At 38.4% G+C, this 19,254-nt stretch overlaps 1 protein-coding gene across 3 annotated transcripts in view; it reads left to right on the top strand.

The window, feature by feature from the left end:
* The first annotated feature begins 355 nt into the window (after nucleotides 1-355).
* Nucleotides 356-19,254, top strand: part of BTLA (B and T lymphocyte associated) — a 47,681-nt gene continuing 28,782 nt past the window's right edge. Inside the window, exon 1 of one of the 3 annotated variants that reach the window (XM_051819055.2) lies at nucleotides 356-646. In XM_051819055.2, the coding sequence (XP_051675015.2) occupies nucleotides 574-646 (73 nt within the window). In that variant the 5' untranslated portion in view covers nucleotides 356-573. The remainder of the gene's footprint in view (nucleotides 647-19,254) is intronic. The other 2 variants (XM_051819056.2, XM_070072106.1) reach the window with 2 other exon arrangements.

Raw genomic sequence — 19,254 nt, 5'->3', positions numbered from 1 at the left:
ATAAGTCTTCACTGGTTTAATGGCAATAAGCATTCTTATCTTACTGCGACACAATGCTTGGGGGAAAACATCTAAAGTCGTTTACATAAGAGAAGTTTCATAATCACAGCTGTGAAAAGGGAGAAAATGTATATTCACTATGGGTACTTTCACCATAAATTTCCTGACCTTGATTTGATTAAAATCTCTATTTAAAGATTGCAGCAATTTATATTGCTTGAAAGTTCATTTCGCTGAGCTTTGAGAAAAACCTCAAGGTGGGAAGAAAGGGTGGTAGAGCGGAAGGAGAAGTTAAGGACTGAGCTACTTTTCAGTTTAGGGTGTTTGAAAGTCAACAGCATATTTAAGAAGAAGCAGAAACCACAGAACAGAGTCCCACGTAGTGTTTCTGTTCACCTGTTTCACAAAATAATTCAGGCTCTTCCTACTGCCCCCTCCCGTCTCCTCTCTCTTCTCTTTTATTTTATTTCACAAATACCGCTGGAGTAGGCACCCGATCCAAATCTGAAGAACTAGTAGAGGAAGGGACACCTTCGACTTGAGCAGCTTTTTTAACCCTAATATGCAGAGGAAATGAAGACATCGCCTGCCATGCTTGGAATTGGTATCTTCCTAATACCAGATTTGTGCATCTGGAGTATTTGCGGTAAGACATCCTTAGATTATCCTTGGTTTTATGTCTTAGGGGTTGTTGTGGGCAACATTTTCCCCTGCTGAACTTAGAAGGCTGTGATGTTTATGCCAAATTTGTGATGGTACCTCAAACCAAGGAATTATGTTTGTTCAATGAAAACATTATAGAACATAAACGAAGTTATGCACCTTTCTAAGTGGTAGGCACTGTATCCATGGCTTGAGCAATTTTCTTTAAAAACAAGTACTTACGGTAAGAAAAATGATCTAAGCAGATGTTAAAAATAGTTATATACAAGTTTATCACTACTACTAGCAAAAATGCTCTGGCTGTCATAGTGATGGTGAACAAATAGCTTATTTTCTCCAAACTGAGCTTATTGGACTGTTATAGTATTTAATGGGGTAGGAAAGATTGATAACTGGACTATTGACTGTCTCCATAGTTACTGTCCAACAACATTGTCCCTAAATAAACTCCTGGGAGGGTAGGAGGAGAGAGTGGTAAAAGCTTGGCCAGTGGGTATTAAGATATAGTTATATAGGAGAAATAAGTTTTGGTCTTCTGTTGCCAAGTAGGGTAGATAATTAAAATGAAATATATGTTTAAAAAAAACCTAGAAGCAGTAATTTTGAATGTTTTTACCACAAGGAAATGATGAATGTTTGAGAAAATGTGTTTACCCTGATTTGTACATTACAGAATGTATGAAATCATCACATGGTACCCCATAATTATGTAAAATTTTATGTGTCTGTGAAAACAAATAAGCTCAACCCTTGTGTCAGCAAGCTGTGTGCCTTGAGAAGTTTGAATGAGAAAGGCTGAGAAATGTAGGAGTGCACAGAACAAATCATTAATGTTTCTGTTTCATTGAAGAAAATCCTTCCTACTTGGTTGTTAATTAAGCATCGAAAACAGGTCAAGTTCTGTGTAGATGGCATTTAGGCACTCCTGCAAAGATTTTATGTAGGCAAAAAAAAAATGTAATTAATTCCATTTTTATCGTGAAGTCACTTACTCCCTGGATTGGTTGATACAGGGACCCCCACGTTATGAAGAACTAATGCCTACAAATGACTGGCAGAAGTTTGAGTTCTCATTTAGTTCTAATTTCAATACAATCCTTTCTTTTTATCCCCATATTTTGTATGCTGTACTTTTAAATAATAAAATAGGATCGCCGAGGGTCTACACAATGTCATATTCAATTCTAGAGCTGTGTAGTTTGGAGTTTGACTCTATGTCAGGGCACCATACAACCAGATGCAAAAGTAAAAATATCCTCAGTCATCGCATATTTTTATGTTTGTAAGCATTTGGCATTAAGTCAATCAGGTGCTTACATGGTTGCCAGAATTTTCCACCGTCCATCAGACCCTACAATCAAATAGCTACAAATGGGGTCAAATATTAGACACATTCATCCAAACTGAAGTATGTAAACATCCTGTGAAATAAAAGAAACGTGTGCCATACCACATTGAGGATGGGGTCAGACTACAGTTCCTGGAACTTAGTGTTTATAAAAGTACACTGAGTGTTAGAATGGGATTCATTACTGGCTCTACTACTTAGCGTGTAATCTTGGTTAAGTTTCTTATCCTTGCTTATCTTTGGTTTCCTTATTGGTAAATTAGAGATGATTGTTGTACTTAAAATATGAGTTTCTTGTGAAGACTGTAAATGCAAAGGTATGCTTATGCATGGATTTACAGTTGTTTTGCACCAAAATGAATTTATATTTTTAAAAAAACTTTATTATACTGATTAGAAATGCCACGTAACAAAGAAGGAGTAAGAGCAAAGAGAAAATGACACCTTTCAACTGCTGATTCACTCCCGAGGTGGCTGTAATGGTCTGGGCAAGAGGCTGGAACTAGGAGCCTGGAACTCCATCCTGGTCTCCAAAATGGGTGGCAGGGGCCCAAGTATTCAGACCATCTTCTGCTGCTTTCCAAGGCACATTAGCAGGAAGCTGGATAGGAAACAGCAGCAGGGTCTTGCCTGCAGCAACTTAACTCAGTGTGCCACAACGCTGGCCCCTAAATTTATCTTTTAATTTCATAAAAATTAATCTTAATGAAGAATGGGATGGGAGAGGGAGTAGGAAATGGGGTGGCTTGCAGGTGGGAATGAGGTTATGGGGGAAAAAACTGCTATAATCCAAAAGTTGTACTTTTGAAATTTATATTTATTAAATAAAAGTTTAAAAAAATTTTCATATTCCATGAAGCTGTTGAGGTACCCATTAATGGGCAAAGTGCACATAATACAAGCTTGGTAAATATTAATGTCATTTCTGCTGATATTACTTTCACCAAGCAACCTACACACAATTTAATTAAATGAGAAGAAAGCTATAACATTTTCATGTAAAATAGTTCAGTTTTTAGAATCTTTAATTTTAATCAAATTTTAATTGTCAAATATTGTATATATTTATGGGGTGCAATGTGATGCTACAATATATGTATATATTGTGGAATGATCAAATCAAGTTAATGAACACATCTATTACCACATGTCTCTATCATTTCTTTGTGGCAAAAATATTTAAAAATCCTCTCTTTTAGCAATTTTACACTAATTATAGTCATTATACTGTACAAAATATCACTACATTAGTAAAACTTATTCCTTGTGACTGAAACTTTTTATTGTTTGACTAAGAACTCTATGATAGTTGAATTTTTAAAGTTAAAATAAATAAATAAGGGCCAGAGCTGTGGCACAGTAGGCTAAACCTCTGCCTGCAGCACCAGCATCCCATATGAGCACTGGTTCTAGTCCCAGCTGCTCCTCTTCCAATCCAGCTCCCTTTATGGCCTGGGAAAGCAATAGAAGATGACCCAAATGCTTGGGCCCCTGCACCTAAGTGTGAGACCCAGAAGAAAATCCTGGCCTCTGGCTTTGGATGGGCCAGCTCTGGCATTGTTAATTATAATCTTTATATCTTGGGGATTTCCTCTGGTTTACTTAACTACTGATTCTTTACACTAGCACATTTTCAAAAGTGATTAAAGCTCATTATTAAAAGACCCCCAATCCTACCTCGCCTCCCACATCAAAGCAATCTGAAACTCCATGTGCTTCTTCCCAGGAGAGAGATTTCATCTATAATAAGGGTGGAAAAACTATAACGTTCTCTACAAGCTTCCTGTTTAAGTTCTTATAAAAGTATGCTTGCTTGCTTTTTGTGGTTCTAAAAAAAAAAAAAAAAAGTTAGAGGGCTACTTGCACCTTGGTGTCTGGCATATAATTTCCATATATACTTCCATCCTGATGAAGTAATAAAAGTGTCAACACCTTCCCTTCACGGGCAGATGGAGCTGGCAAGAACAAGGCTGCAAATGGAGGCCATTCCACCTCTGAGACCCTGGATAATTGTTCAGTTAGGGATCAACCAAGGAAGTCACCTTTAGGAAGGCAGGCAGGACTCCTGCAGTTAATGTTGTACACTGCTTGGCACATCATAGGATCCAGAAAAAAAGGCACTGGGAAATTTGTGATTAATCACTAGTTATTGTGATAAAAATTAATCCAGTCCAGTAAGGGAAGAACATCAACAGTTTGGCTCTTTAACAAATATGGTGGCTTGGGCCACCTCTCCTCTGATTCCTGTCTGTGTCCTCTTTCCCGTGTGTTGTGGTGGTTGGTATGATCTATGGATCCACTTTAAAATACCACACTCCAGGGCCAGTGTTGTGGCATAGCATGTTAAGCCTCTGCCTGCAATGCCAGCATCCCATAATCGTGCTGGTTTAAGATCCAGCTGCTCCATTTCTGATCCAGCTTCCTGCTAATGTGCTTGGGAAAACAGCAGAGGATGGCCCAAGTACTTGGGATTCTGCACCCTGGCTCTTGGCTTGTGACTGGCCCAGCCCCAACTACTGTGGCCATTTGGGAAGTGACCAGAGAATGGAAGATTCTTTCTTTTTCTCTGTCTCTTCCTCCTCTTTCTCTAACTCCGCCTTTCAAATAAAATTTAAAAAATCTCTTAAAAAATGCCACACTCCACATCCTATACAGCTTGGGTTTCTCCACCGCCAACTGGGCATGTCCTTGAATCAGAACAGACATACTGGAACAGATGTTGTTCTGCATCCATCATCCCTTGAAGTTCAAGTTTTGTAGCAAGGTGTCTCTTTTTTCCCCTATTAGTTTCTCATATTAGCATCTTTGTCATAATTAATGAACCACATCCAGATCCTCCTATTTTTTGATCCAAAAATTTTTTATCCTTCCCAATCTTTAGTAATCAACATTCTGTTTGCAGATTCGGTTCTCTCTCTCTCTCTCTTAATTTTAACTCCCACATTTAAAGGAGAAAATGTGATATTTGTCTTTCTGTGTCTGGCTTATTTTGCTCAACATGATGTCCTCCAGTTCCATCCATTTTGCTGCAAATGACAGGATTTCATGCATTTTAATAGCTGAACAATATTCCATATATATATACATACATTTTCTTTATCCATTCATCGAATGATGGACACCTTGGTTGATTTCATATTTTGACTACTGTTAGCAATGCTGCTATAAACATAATGGTGCAGGTATTTCTTTGATACAATGAGTTCAGTAATGAGATTTCTGGATCATACGGCAGTTCCACTTCCAGCTTCTAAAGAAATCTCCATACTGTTTCTGGCAGTGGCTAACACAATATCTCTGTCAGGCTTACTTTTAATGATTTATCTATCTGATTCTATTGAAAAGAGCACATACTGAAATGCAAGCGACAGAGTCCCGTCTTAATACCAAATGCCTCTGTACCGTTACCGCAAAAATACCTGCCAAATGTTATCTAAATATTTAGGAATGCATTCTGCAGATGCAGGATTTCCTGGAAGAAGGCCTGAATAGAATAGCCCCTGTGCTGGTTGCAGCCTTGAACTGACTTCCTAACACCGGGGAACTCTTAAATTATTTTTGTTTCCTTGGTCCTAGTGTCAAAATTTCCTCTATTGTCATGTTGAAGTCAAAAGCTGTTTTCTTGCCTCACTGGGACTTTCCAACTTAATTTCCATTATTTGCTTGTCAGTTTCACCCTTACTTAGAGTTCAGAATCGTTGAAAGCAAAATATTCAAAGGCATTTGTATTCAAGTTCTAAAATTAAATCAAACGTTAGCTTGGTTCCTTGAAGAAGCAGTGTGGTGTCATCGTTAAGGTAAGATCAAGGACCCTAGAGACAGACTGCCTGGGTTAGGATCCCGTGCTTGCCATTCACTACTTAGTTGATTGTAGCTTCTCTGGCTCTCAGAGTTTCTTCTAAAAAAATGTAGGACAAAAATGCTGTTGACCTCATCAGGTTGTTGTAAATTAAGTGAATTAATTCTATAAAACACTGAACAATACCTGGTAGACTGACACTTCTGTGTAAGTTTAGCTAATGTTTTCAATTTTTGAAGTCCAAAATTTAGTTAGTGTAATAGTTTCCTTAAAGTAGTATTTAGAAAGCCGGCGCCGTGGCTCAATAGGCTAATCCTCCACCTTGCGGTGCCGGCACACCGGGTTCTAGTCCCGGTCGGGGCGCCGGATTCTGTCCCGGTTGCCCCTCTTCCAGGCCAGCTCTCTGCTATGGCCAGGGAATGCAGTGGAGGATGGCCCAGGTGCTTGGGCCCTGCACCCCATGGGAGACCAGGAAAAGCACCTGGATCCTGGCTCCTGCCATGGGATCAGCGTGGTGGGCCGGCTGCAGCGGCGGCCATTGGAGGGTGAACCAACGGCAAAGGAAGACCTTTCTCTCTCTGTCTCTCTCTCTCACTGTCCACTCTGCCTGTCAAAAATAAAAAAAAAAAAAAAAAAAAAAAAAAAAAAAAAAGTAGTATTTAGAGATGATCTTTCATGTAGGGTTGAAAAAAGTCTTCCAAAAAGACTCTTCATATCATTATCTACTACCACCCCCATTCTCCAAGATATGATAATAACAGTTTGAGAGTTATGTGATTTCAGTGTTATAATGTCAGTGAACTGATGCATCATATGAAGTTTGCTTCACTTTCTAGTATTTTCAATTCTTTGACTTCAAAATTTGTTCAATATTATGCACCTTTCCAGAGTGCCGTCATGGTTGTGGACCATGACTTACATGCTTATCTTTGTGGAAGAAGAAGCTTGAGTGCATACGTCTGTGTGCATACATTCAGGGTTGTCATTTTTAGAATAGTTGGCATCTGGGGTTGGCACTGTGGCATAGCAGGTAAAGCTGCCACCTACAGGGCTGGCATCCCATGTGGGCACTGGCTCGAGTCCCGGTTGCTCTGCTTCCAATCCAGCTCCTTGCTAATGTGCCTGGAAAAGCAGTGGAGAATGGTCCAAGTGCTTGGTCCCCTGCACCCACATGAAAGACCTGGAGGAAGCTCCTGGCTGCTGGCTTTGGATCAGCCCAGCTCCTGCCATTGCTGCCATTTGGGGAGTGAACTGGAGGATGGAAGATCACTGTCTCTCTAACTGTTCCTTTCAAATAAATCAATCAATCTTAAAAAAAAAAAACAAGCATTAAAAAAAAATTATTTGACATTTAAACGTGTATAATTAGATTCACTTTGGACACAGCCCAGGAGAGTGTTAGAGGGGCCACACCACAGGTCTAGCTGGTAGAACTCTCAAACTACTCTTTTCTTTCTCTTTGCTAGCCATGTTCATCTTATGAGAACAGTCTGGAATTCACACAAATCACCAACAGCTCATCGTCCAGAAGTTGTCTGCAAAAGTAGTTTGTCATTTATATTTTAGTCATCTGATTATATTCTTGTTTTGTTTGATGTTATAAGGAATGAATATTAGAGGACAATTGGAAAAGTTTCTGTCAACATAGGTATTATTAAATATCTTGGGGACTTTGAAAATGCTAGTGAGTCTCTGTGTAATCTCTATAGTAGAATGTATTATAGATGTGAGGAAATATCTGGGGCAGACACGTAGATGTACTTTCCCTGTGCCTTTCCAATCATACACACAACCCAAATTCATTCTGATTATCACAAATAACTACCCTTCCACGGAAGGCAGTTTTTAGAAAAACTCATGAAATTTATGATGAAGTGCTAGAGGATCACACTGTCCACATCTTCCATGTCATGTTGTGTGCTTTTGCTACCCTATCTCTTCATGAAGGCCCTGGGACCAACGTGGAGGACTTGGCGTCTCTGAAGAATAGGGCCAATCCATACCAGGCATGCAGTGTCTTCCCTAACCAGAACCATTCTAAATTGTCAATAGGATGATTGCTCTTTTGGACTCATTAAATTAGCTTCAATATTTAAATCAGTTTATTCAAGAGAAATAATAACACACGGGTCAGCTAACATGCCACAAGAAACTCATTCTTGGGACTAGTGTTGGGTACAATAGGTTAAGTCATAAATCCTTTATGGGAGCACTGGTTCAAGACCTGGTTGCTCTGCTTCTGACCCAGCTTCCTGCTAATTCACCTGGGAAGGCAGAAGAAGGTTTCCCAAGACCTGAAGTCACTGCTACCCATGTGGGAAACCATGATGGAGTTCTGGGCTCCTGGCTTTGGCTGGCACAGCACTGGCTGTTGCAGCCATTTGAGGAGTGAGCCTGCAGATGGAAGATCCTCTCTCTCTCTCTCTGTCTCCCAGTCCTCTATCTGTTGATCTGCTTTTCAAATAAATAAACCTTCAAAACATAAAAGAAAGGAAGGAACTCGTCTTTGTCACATAGAGTGGACAGGCTCTAAGAAGTGCAATGCATGTGAATCCTTTGGCCTGGGAAGGCAAAGGCAGTGACCACAAAGGTAGAACTTCAAGGGGACATTTGTCACCTGGTAGAGATGTAATGAAGATGAACTCAAGGCAATTTGGAAAAATAACCAAAGATAAAGTTTTTTACTTCCTAATTTTGACCAAGTCAAGCCTGGCTGGTTAGTACATTCTGTAGGATTTCCTCTTTTGTATAAAGAAAGGACAGCTATATATAGAATGTGCCACCTTTACAATCTCTATTATATTTGTCTAACTATATCAGTCATTATGCACTGCTGTTGATCCCTGTGAAAGCAGGTAGGAATAATTTTTTTTGAGTACTGTCACTTGGGGGAAGATCTGGATTTCCAGATTTAATGACTTATTCAGTTTCTGTGTCACTTCTGTAAATTCATGTTATCACATACAAAATGTCATATCTGGCATTTATTGTTCCTTATGAACCAAGCATAGTGCTAAGAACTTGTCCAATATATTCTAACTTACTTTCACCACAACCCTGCTGGGTAAGATCTTTGGAGTGAGGGCAAGCTCTGGGATCAAGTCTTACTCCTGACTCTTCCTGCCACCAGCTAGTGATCTTCACTGTCTTATTTTCCTTTCTTTCTTATTTTCCTTAACTTAACAATAAAGATAAAGGACAGACATTGTGATAAAGAGGATTAAGCTGGAACTTGGAATGCTGTCAAGCCACAGAGAAGTGCCTGGGACAAGTCCCAGCTCTAGTTCTAGATACATCTCTCTCTCTCCTTTTTTTTTTTTTTTTTAAAAAAAGATTTATTGTATTTATTTGAAAGAAAGAGTTACAGAGAGAGGCAGAGACAAAGAGAGAGGTCTTCCATCTGCTGGTTCACTCCCCAATTGGCCACAACAGCCGGAGCTGTGCCGATACGAAGCCAGGAGCCAAGAGCTTCTTCCGGGTATCCCACGTGGGTGCAGGGGCCCAAAGACTTGGGCCATCTTTTGCTGCTATCCCAGACCACAGCAGAGAGCTGGATCAGAAGAGGAGCAGCCGGGACTAGAACTGGTGCCCATATGGGATGGCGGCGCTTCAGGCCAGGGCTTTAACCCACTGCGCCACAGCACCGGCCCTGACACTTCTCTTTTGATCCAGCTTCCTGCTAAGGCACCTAGGAGGTAACAGTGATAGTTGGTCCCCTACCAAGCACATGGGAGACCTGAATGGAGTTCTTGGCCCTTGCCTTTAGCTTGGCCCAGCCCTGGCTGTTGCACCATCTGAGGAGTGAACTAGCAGATGGGAGATTTTTTTTTTTCTGTCTCTCTCCCTCCCTTTCTCTTCTCTCTCCTCTCTGTCACTCTACCTTTCAAATAAAAAAATTAATCTTTAAAAAATGTAAGGTTAAAAAGAGTAGCAGACCTCACTATGAGGTCCAAATGAAACAATATCTGTGTGATACCTAAAAGTGCCGAGCACAAAAAAGAACTCAAAAAACGTTAGTCATCTTTCTGTTTGCCTTCTTTCGGGATGGAGCCAGGATGGCTCTACAGCTGGTTGCTAATACCAAGTGTGGTATGCTTGTGAACCAAGGCAATGAGTGAGGAGCTGTGATTCTGGAAGTACTCTCCCAAATGTGACTCAAACTATTTATCTGCTATCTGATCTGATGACCTCCAAACACCTCGCTTCTCTTATTAATTATCTAGAGGACAGGAAATGGCACAAGCACTTTGTAAGCTTCACTCAGTGTTAGAAAAAAAGCTATGGAAAATATTAGACTAGCTTGTTTAAAAAACAATTTCAGAATTGTTTCAAATTGCGTAAAATCAAAAGACACGTGGCTTAAAGTCAAATTGCTCAGTAGAATTAAATTGATACAGTCTTCAAATTTTCCCCCCAAATAGTCATATCACACTAGAGAAATTCTACCCCTAGATGAAATTGCTTCAAAGTGTGCTAAACAGATACCATACGAAACCAAACCTAAAGAAAGGTTTCACATGCAATTACAAGAAGGTGCATTTGTGGAAGAACTGGGTTTTTAAGAGGAAATCATGATAGGAGAAGATTATGAAAATTCTCTCAATTTCTTGTTTCCTGGTTTTTGTTTCTTAAGAAATGGAAATAAATATAGATTCATACCATGTATGTTCTTGGTGTGAAGTTAATGTTTTAAAGTTCCGTTTTTACTAAGGGGATTTTACATTCCGGGAGTGGGCGTGTGTGTGTGCTGTGTGTCTCTGTGTGTGTGCTTTCAGGGAAGAGATGGCTCTACCTGTCCAAAGAGAATATCCACGGAGAAGAAAATATTAAATCTACTATGACACTATTTCAGTGACTTTGATCTGTTACGTTAAACACCTTTGTCAGATTGATGTATATGAATGCATTTTACTTTACAGTAGAGACTCAGGTTCAATCAGCTTTCATTGTATTGGAGTATAAGTCACAGAGCTTTTGTTAAACTAACAGTGGTCACCTTGTACATAGAAGCTCTAGTTTTAATGTGTATGTGTGTGCCTGCGCGCCTGTGTGTGCCATTCTTATTTCAAATTCTCTAGGTATTCTTTGCATTTTTGGGAATATCTGAGTTATAAATTGGGTTCATTTGCCATTAGATAATAAATTTAATCAACACTATGCAATAAACATTAAATCTCTGGTTTCTATATGAAGTGGAACTCCGACACCCTTATCTCATGTCACCACATTTCTGATTCCGTGACTATATTTAAGTTAAGCTATGATGGGAAGTATGCCATTCAGGTTTTCTGATGCTTAGTGTGATTCCTCCGAGGTATCCCTGTTGCTTTCCTCCCAAGATCTGCACTGCGTGATTGTGTGACTGTCGTTGCTGTGCGTGGATTTTCCTTGGCTATGCTTAAGTCACTGCCTCATGGGATCCTTATTCCTTTCCTTGGTAATGATCATCTCTTGCTCTCCTCCCACCACTTATGCCCACTGTAAGGCAGAACATACCATCAACATTCTCTGGAAGTCTTTTTCCCTCCTGAGTGTGAAGACTTCTGTTTCTTCCTCTTCTGTGGCTTTCCTAGCATACGTCCAAAGTTTTTGTTTGCTATTTGTCTATAATCATATCTTCTGAAAGAAGCTTAAAATTTTTTGACTGATGGTACAGAAAAATATTCATATATTCATAATATACATTTAATAATCATTTGAGTTCAAAAATTGTTTACATTTCTAGGTTTATTTCTAACACTGTTTTAGCACAAATTAAGGCACCCTGCATTCACTATTGTTATTCTTGTCCTTCAAAAAAATGCAACTATTTTGAACTTTCCATAGATGTATAAGAATTTTTCAGTGGCGGGATAATGAAAATAATCAGCTGGAATTTTCCTCATGATAATAGATAAAATCAAGGCATTTAAAATAAGAAATAATATTTTTTTACAAACACTTCATAATCATAATCCTCTTTTTAAAAAATTGCTAACAGTTTTCACAGATTACCCACCCTATTCAGTTGCTGATGATATTTATACATTGAATGACATTTGATCAGCTAGAAGTTTCTGGACCACACCTTTGAGTATTACTTGTTAAATGTTGAACATCACCCCTGAGTGGGCACAAATCAGGCCTTCCCACACTGAATACTTTTAGAGTCTAATTTTTCTTTGATGAGTATAACTTATCCAATATATGGTAGGCTGTAATGCATACATTCTTCATCTCAGAGCTTTCAAGCCTGCTGTTAGCTGTGTTTGTTCTACTGACCTTAGCCCATGGGAACAGTTAGAACTATGGACAGGAGATTATTTGTTTCATCAACTTCTTCCTTTCCAGTCTTATGGCACATTTTAGATTCTCACCTTCATGCTTTATAAGGCTAGCTCCTTCTGCAGAGATAGGGACTATACCATCAAGGAGGTTGTAGACCAGATAGAAGGCAGATACATAAAAAAATGTATTTTTAGTAGAGTGATGTGTATCATGCAGAATAACATAGGGTATTCATTAGGGGATGAGGAGGAGGGAATGTCGAATGACCTTGGCTGCTGGAGTGGGGGTGTGGTTATTTTGTATAAGGAGACAGAGGGCTGGGGCTGGTGCTGTGGCATAGCGGGTAAAGCCACTGCCAGCATCCCATATGGGCACCGGTTGGAGACCCTGCTGCTCCACTTCTGATCCAGCTCTCTGCTATGGCCTGGTAAGGCAGTGGAAGATGGCCCAAGTGTTTGGGCCCCTGTACCCACGTGGGTGACCTGGAGGAAGCTCCTGGTTCCTGGCTTTGGATTGGCACAGCTCCAGCCATTGCAGTCATCTGGGGAGTGAACCAGCAGATGAAGAACTTTCTCTGCCTCTATAACTCCGTCTTTCAAATAATAAATAAATAAATATTTAAAAACAATTCTATCATGACCAAGATAATCAGATAAAAATCTAATGGCAAAGTTAAATAGCCATGAAAGCATCTTTCTCCCTTTCTTTTCACTAGAAATGGTCTCATTACTAAATTGTCCTGGCTAATGGGATTAGCACACTCCTGGGTGTGGGTGATAATGGAGTACATTGTCTATACTGAATTTACCGACAACTAAAAGTTGGTCTACTTTTAATTGTCACCATGTACTAGCAATTCTGAACAATGCTAAAGGGAAACCTACTCCCCTCAAATATTTTTGGTCTAAGTTCTATGTAATTATTATGATTACTGGTGAGTTTTAGTAATACATAGGTACACTTCAAATCAGCACATCTGAAGTATTTGTCCTTCAATAAACACTGCATTCTACTTGCAGGTTAACTCAGACAACTCCCCAGTTACAGAATTCACCATGTTACTTGTGTTCATTTTGAGAACAAATTCAACATATTTAGAATCACTTGTTTGCTTCAGGCAGTTTATATTCCCAATCTCTGTGACACTACATGTCCCTGCCTTTCACATATTGATCTTAAATAAACAGTAATACAACAGAGATTGTGGAGTCAGAGACTTTTTCATTTCTGTCATTATGTGCAACATATTGAATTTTCATTTCTGTTAAAAATTAAAACAGTGACACAGGGATAATCATTTGACCTACCAATTCAGATACCCATGTTCCATATTCTAGTGCCTAAGTTCAATACCCAGCTCTTGCTCTTGACTCCAACTTCCTTCTAATGCAGACTCTAGGGTGGGGGCAAGGGAACAGGTGATGGCTCACGTGGTTGACTCACTGCCTAGGTTGACTTTCTGCCTCAGCAGAGTAACGGGCATTTGGAGAGTAAACCAGAAGATAGGAGCTCGCTTGTTTGAGCTCTCTTGTTCTCTCTCTCTCTCTCATAAATAATTAATTAAAAGAATAAAGAAAGAAAACGGTGAAATGGTGTACACATTCTGACATATAATATTTTTTGTTTTGTTACTTTAGCTCATACATGCAATGTTTTGCTGACAAATATCTTTACAATTGAAATGTATTCTTCTGTTTAAATTATTTTAAAACTAAATGAATCAAGAAAATGACATTTTAATGCATAATTTAGTAGTTGTCTTTGCAGAATTTTAGTTTCAACAAAATTCACTTATTACTGGACAATTATTTGTATATGCTACTATACCAGACCATAACTAAGGATCAACGTTCATGCTTTTAGGAAGATACAACAATTATTGTATAAATGGTTATGCGTTTTTTTTTTGTATTCTAAGGTTATTTTTACAGTTGTTTTACATATGATGTTCCCTGCAGGAAAATATTTACTGTCTATATTTACTCTTTTCTGGCCATTTCATTGTTGGTTTCACTTCATGATATTCATGATTTCATGATTCAGAAAACATATTTCCATTTAGAGGAAGGGATTATTCAAAATTATACACTCTGTACCGCAAATATGTTGCTATCAACTGATCATGGAATATATATATGTATGTATATAAATACACACACAGACACACACACACATACATGTAATAATAATACAGAAGTGGTTTACATAGGTATTTAAAAATGGGAGGCTTCTTAGATCTACAGTGATTTAAAGGGGGTATTTCATCATATAAGAGCCTGGAAGTGGTAAAAGTTCTCATCCTTTAACTGCATATATTTATTTTAATTATTTTACCACTGCAAAGTCCCTATTATCAGTTAGGAAAGCTTGAGAAAAACAGCAGGAACAATAAGAACAGGAACAAAATTAACTGATAAGGGGTAGCTAAGTCACAGCCAAAAGTGACTGTGATTGTCATCCCTCTTCTGAAAATGGTTGTTTGATAAGACACAGCCTTTTAGACAGTTTGTGCATCTTGGGTATCATAATGTGCATATGCGTAATTCAGAAGTAGAAAGGAAGCGATGGAAAATTAGAATAATACCATTCGGCTCAGTAGAGCGTTCTTGCACTACGAATATCACTAACACTCTCTGAGAGACAGAAAGTGTATGGCCTTGCTTGTGCATAAAAGGAACACTCTAGATGATTTTTATGCCTGGTTCCAAGCATTCATCATCTATTCACTCCTCCATGTGAGTAAAATTCTTGCATCTCCCCATGTGATTTTGATCCTCATACTGCTCATAAGGAGATCCAGAAGCCATAGTGATGTCTGCATAATCTCACTGCATAGCAGTGATAGGATCAGGACGAAGAGCTGGTTCTTTTCTCCAACTCTAACCAGCTTTGTGCACTCATTCAATTCATATGGCCACAAAATGCTGGATCTGGCCTCAGGTGACAGCCCTCTGTCTAAATGGAAGTATGTCACTGGCCTCAGGTGACAGCCCTCTGTCTAAATGGAAGGAAAACACATTGTAATAAAAATAGAAACTACAGAGTAGAAACGGTTTTAGAGTGTTAGTCACACATTGAGAGAACTGAAGTGTGGGTTTGTGTGTTGAAGGGGTGCTGAGAAAGAACTTTCATATTTTTGTGGCTTAATCCTTTATCTTAATTTGAAGAAACTGGGGGCCTGTGAGGTTGGGTGGCTATCTCAAGTTTGCACAATGTGTTAGCATTTGAAACAGCCCTGGTCAAATGAATATTCTCATTTTTATGCCCTTTATAATTACTACCCTACAATGAAGCATTGTATTTTCTCATTCGCCTTTCCACGTTCTTGGTCCTAATAAGTCTATTCTGATTGTGAAAGGGCTATTCATTCACTCAGGTTCATCTCAAACACAACTTTTCCAAGAAGCTTTGCCCCAAATGCCCCGGTTGACAGTCTTCTGCACACCCATTTACAGTGCTTTGTGCTTTATTAAAAAGTTATCTCATTCTCCCATTTGTCATGCATCTTTATTTCTCATTAGAAGGCAAGTCCCACAAAGGCAAGCATCATGTCTGATTTATTTCTATGGTCCCTAACAACTAGCCTGCAAGATCCCTCTGAACTTTGCTTTCAGCTCAGGCAAACTTAGAGAAGGAGTGGTAGATATAAGTTTATTTCAGAAAATTGGCCTCATTGATGGTTAATGTGGGTTAAGATCATTGAGGGCAATTGGTCTTTGCCTATGCATCTTGTTTTTCACGGTTCTAGCAGAATTGTAGACTCCACAAGAAAATGAAAAGGGAAGTCAGGAGGCTGAGAGGTGTCAACTTTAGAGAGAGGAACGACTTTGGAAAACGAAGGTTTCACTTGCCCTTTCTGCTTTGGGCCTCCTTGCTTTCATGTCGTTAAGTCTAACCACATCCAGGCATTGTATTGTTAGGCACTTCCTTTGGTAAATGATCTTACCCTTTCTCTTCAATTTTTTGAAAACCTCATCCCATAACTTACCTGTTAGTTTGGTTTCATTTTTATTCCGAATTTTTGGAAGCAACTGAAATTAAGAAGTCTGAAAGTGAACTTGTTTGAGATCTCAAAGCAGTTCTAAATAAATATTCAGAATTCTAAAAGTTCTCAGCAGGTCCCTTGTCTCCATCTGATTCCTGGAAATGCAATCAAATTTCAAATATTCTGAGCAGTGGTTGATGAGATATGAGCAGATATCATATTGAATGTTTTCTAGGTGTTGGGAAATAACTAAAAACAAGAGTATTCATGCTGGTCAGGGTAAAGAAATAAATTGGTACATTATTTTAGGTAGAGAGGTATGTAAAATATGGTCTACTGGTTCAAGATCTGACTGTGTGAATAGGCAAGGCCCTTAGCTTTTTCATTTTTGCAAGAATTCCAACTCTAATCTCAGCTGTGATATTTTGAATCTATTCGGAAGAAAGCTTGAAGACAAGTGAGAAAAACTAATGAATGGAGATGCATTCGATGCATTGCTGAGAAAAATAGTATTTTGAAGCCTAGAAAGTTCAAGAGAACTAAAATGGTGGGAGAAAAAATAACTGAAAATGAAAACACTTTTAAGACTATGTGTCTAGCCTTAATATTTACTGGAAAAATTTAAAAAATCAGCATAAAGTATTTAACTAAAAGAAATCCTTGCCTATTTTGGTTATTTTATTTTAACAGCTTGACGAGCCAGATCCAGGGTAGAATATTCTGTGACTTTTATTCACACTGTACATATATCACTTGTGCGTGATGTTAATGGCTATTGTAAATACATGCCCTTTCTTATGCTCCTTTTGTGCATGGAATTTAAAAGGGAAAATATAGTTCAGCAGTTATCAAAGAACAAATAGTTCCACATAAATATACATTTTAAGTAATTGAAGTTTGCCCCTTTTGAGGCCAAAACACGTTTTAAAATTTTTAAATCATTTATTTACTTACATATTTGAGAGATACAGAGAGTGAGAGGAATGGATTCCCAACCACTGGTTCACCCTCTAAATGGCTACAACAGCCACAACTAGGTGGGGGCCAAAGACAGGAGCTGGAGAAACAATCCAGGTCTCCCACATGGGTGGCAAGGACCAAACTTGAGCCATAACGTTCTGCCTCCCAGGGTGCACATTAGCAGAAAGCTGGAATCATTGGTAATGAAGCCGGAACTCCAACCCAGGCACTCCAGTGTGGAATGTAGGGGCCCCAACTGGCTGCTGAATACCTAGGCCAAACACATATCCCTCCACATTTTTTAAAGTTACTTATTTTTTAAATTTTTAAATTTAAAATTATTTATTTTTTAAATAAAGATGAAATTCTATATAAAATAGGTTGCACACTTATTGAGTTAAAAATGTATGAAATTAAACATAATTTAAAGCTTACTGGTGACATTAATCTTATTATTATGAACATAATTATTACTCTATGATATAGTACAATTATGTCCTCTGGACTAAAATGTTAGTGATAAGAATTATGCATAAAATGAGGTAAATTTTGGATCTTGTAATATGTATGTTATCTCTTTAGACAAGATCTGCTTTTTTGTGTGTATTGGTTCTCAGCTATTTTTAAGATATTGAGATTACAAGCTAAATATTTTCATAATAAATTTATGAAGACATGTCTAATGACATTAAAAAGTTAAAAATTTATTCTGCCCTAGATTTTATATACACATGACACTAACTAGAGGTTCACAAAGGTAATAGAAAAATTTATTTCCAGGAAAAAGCTCTGTTCTCTACTTTCTCTGGCCCCCAGAAAGGTAGGCATGTTTCTAGTATGTTGGGCTGGTATATAGAATTTCTCAAAATAGGTGGATCACTGCTCTTCTTCCCACTTGGAGAAGCAAGATTCTCAGTTTATTTCAGAACAATCTATCTTCATTTGGTTATCATGAGTTGCATGACTCCTACATAGAAAAAAATCATGAGAAAAATTGCAAAGTATCATTAAAGCCTTAAAACATAAGGAAAGAAAATTCCTAATGCTAAGTATCCTAGGGAAGTGTTTGTTCACAAAAATTTCTCTTTCTCACTTAATGAAATACATGAAACCTGGTTGAAAATATGAAAACAGTGTAATTATAGCTCAAGAAGCAATACAGAGTAATGTTGAATAAATTATACAACAGTAAACTTCCATATAAGTTTAACTTCTTCTTTTTTAAAAAAAGATTTATTTATTTATTTTAAAAGCAGAGTTATAGAAATGGGGAGAAGGAATGATGATGAAGGGACAGAGAGAGAGAGAGAGAATCTTCCATGTCTGTCCATGTCTGTGTTCACTCCCCAAATGCCCGTAAAAGCTAGGGCTAGGCCAAGCTGAAGTCAGGAGCCAGAAATTCCATCCAGGTCTCCCAGTTGGATGGCAGGAACCCAACTACTTGGGCCATCATTTGGTGCTTCCCAGGCATATTAGCAGGAAGTTTGATATGAAGTGTGGAGCAACCGGGCCTTGAACCAGGAACTCTGAAATGGGATGCTGGTATTCCAAGTATTGTAACCTGCTGTACCACAACACCTGCCCCTGAATTTAAATCTTAATTCTTGTCATTATTAACATGATATTTTACTCAAGTTTTTTTCTACCTCAGTTTTATCATCGTAAAACGGTTTTTTTATAACAACATGTTTATTGTGCCAATTAAATGATCTATTTCATTTTTTTTAAACAAATGGTTATTAGTTGTCTAGTAGGAATTGGACCCACAACTCGTGAGGGTTAACTACCAGAAAATGCTATCTAGGAAAAGTTCCTCAGAAATCTTTGGCAGAAACTTTTTTTTTTTTTGAGATTTAAAAGCAAGATTGATTTATTAGTCAGAGACTTCCAGCCAGAGTGGAATGGATGGAGGCTTCCAAGAGAGGAAAAAGGAGGAAAAAACCTGAAGGGCTGGTGGTAATGAGGTTTTTAAGCACAATCTTGGGGAAGAAACTGCCAATCAATGTAAGATGGAGACAGACCCAAGAAAAGACCTGATTTACAGTCCTTTATCCTGTCTGCTTGCTCTTTATAAAACAAAAAAGCCATCCAGAGGGTGGGATAGGTAACTTCTTTTCACAATAAGCTATGTCAGCTTGTTATTCTCATGGTGAATCTGGAGATTCCTAAGGAAGGACGGTGTCCATTTTAATCTTGCTAAATATAACCTTTTGGGGGGAAGCAAGCACTCTA

The sequence above is a fragment of the Oryctolagus cuniculus genome, chromosome 4, assembly GCF_964237555.1.
Source record: "Oryctolagus cuniculus chromosome 4, mOryCun1.1, whole genome shotgun sequence".
NCBI classification, from domain to species: domain Eukaryota; kingdom Metazoa; phylum Chordata; class Mammalia; order Lagomorpha; family Leporidae; genus Oryctolagus; species Oryctolagus cuniculus.
Note: the sequence above shows the minus strand (reverse complement) of the source record. Positions and strands in the feature narration are given on the sequence as shown.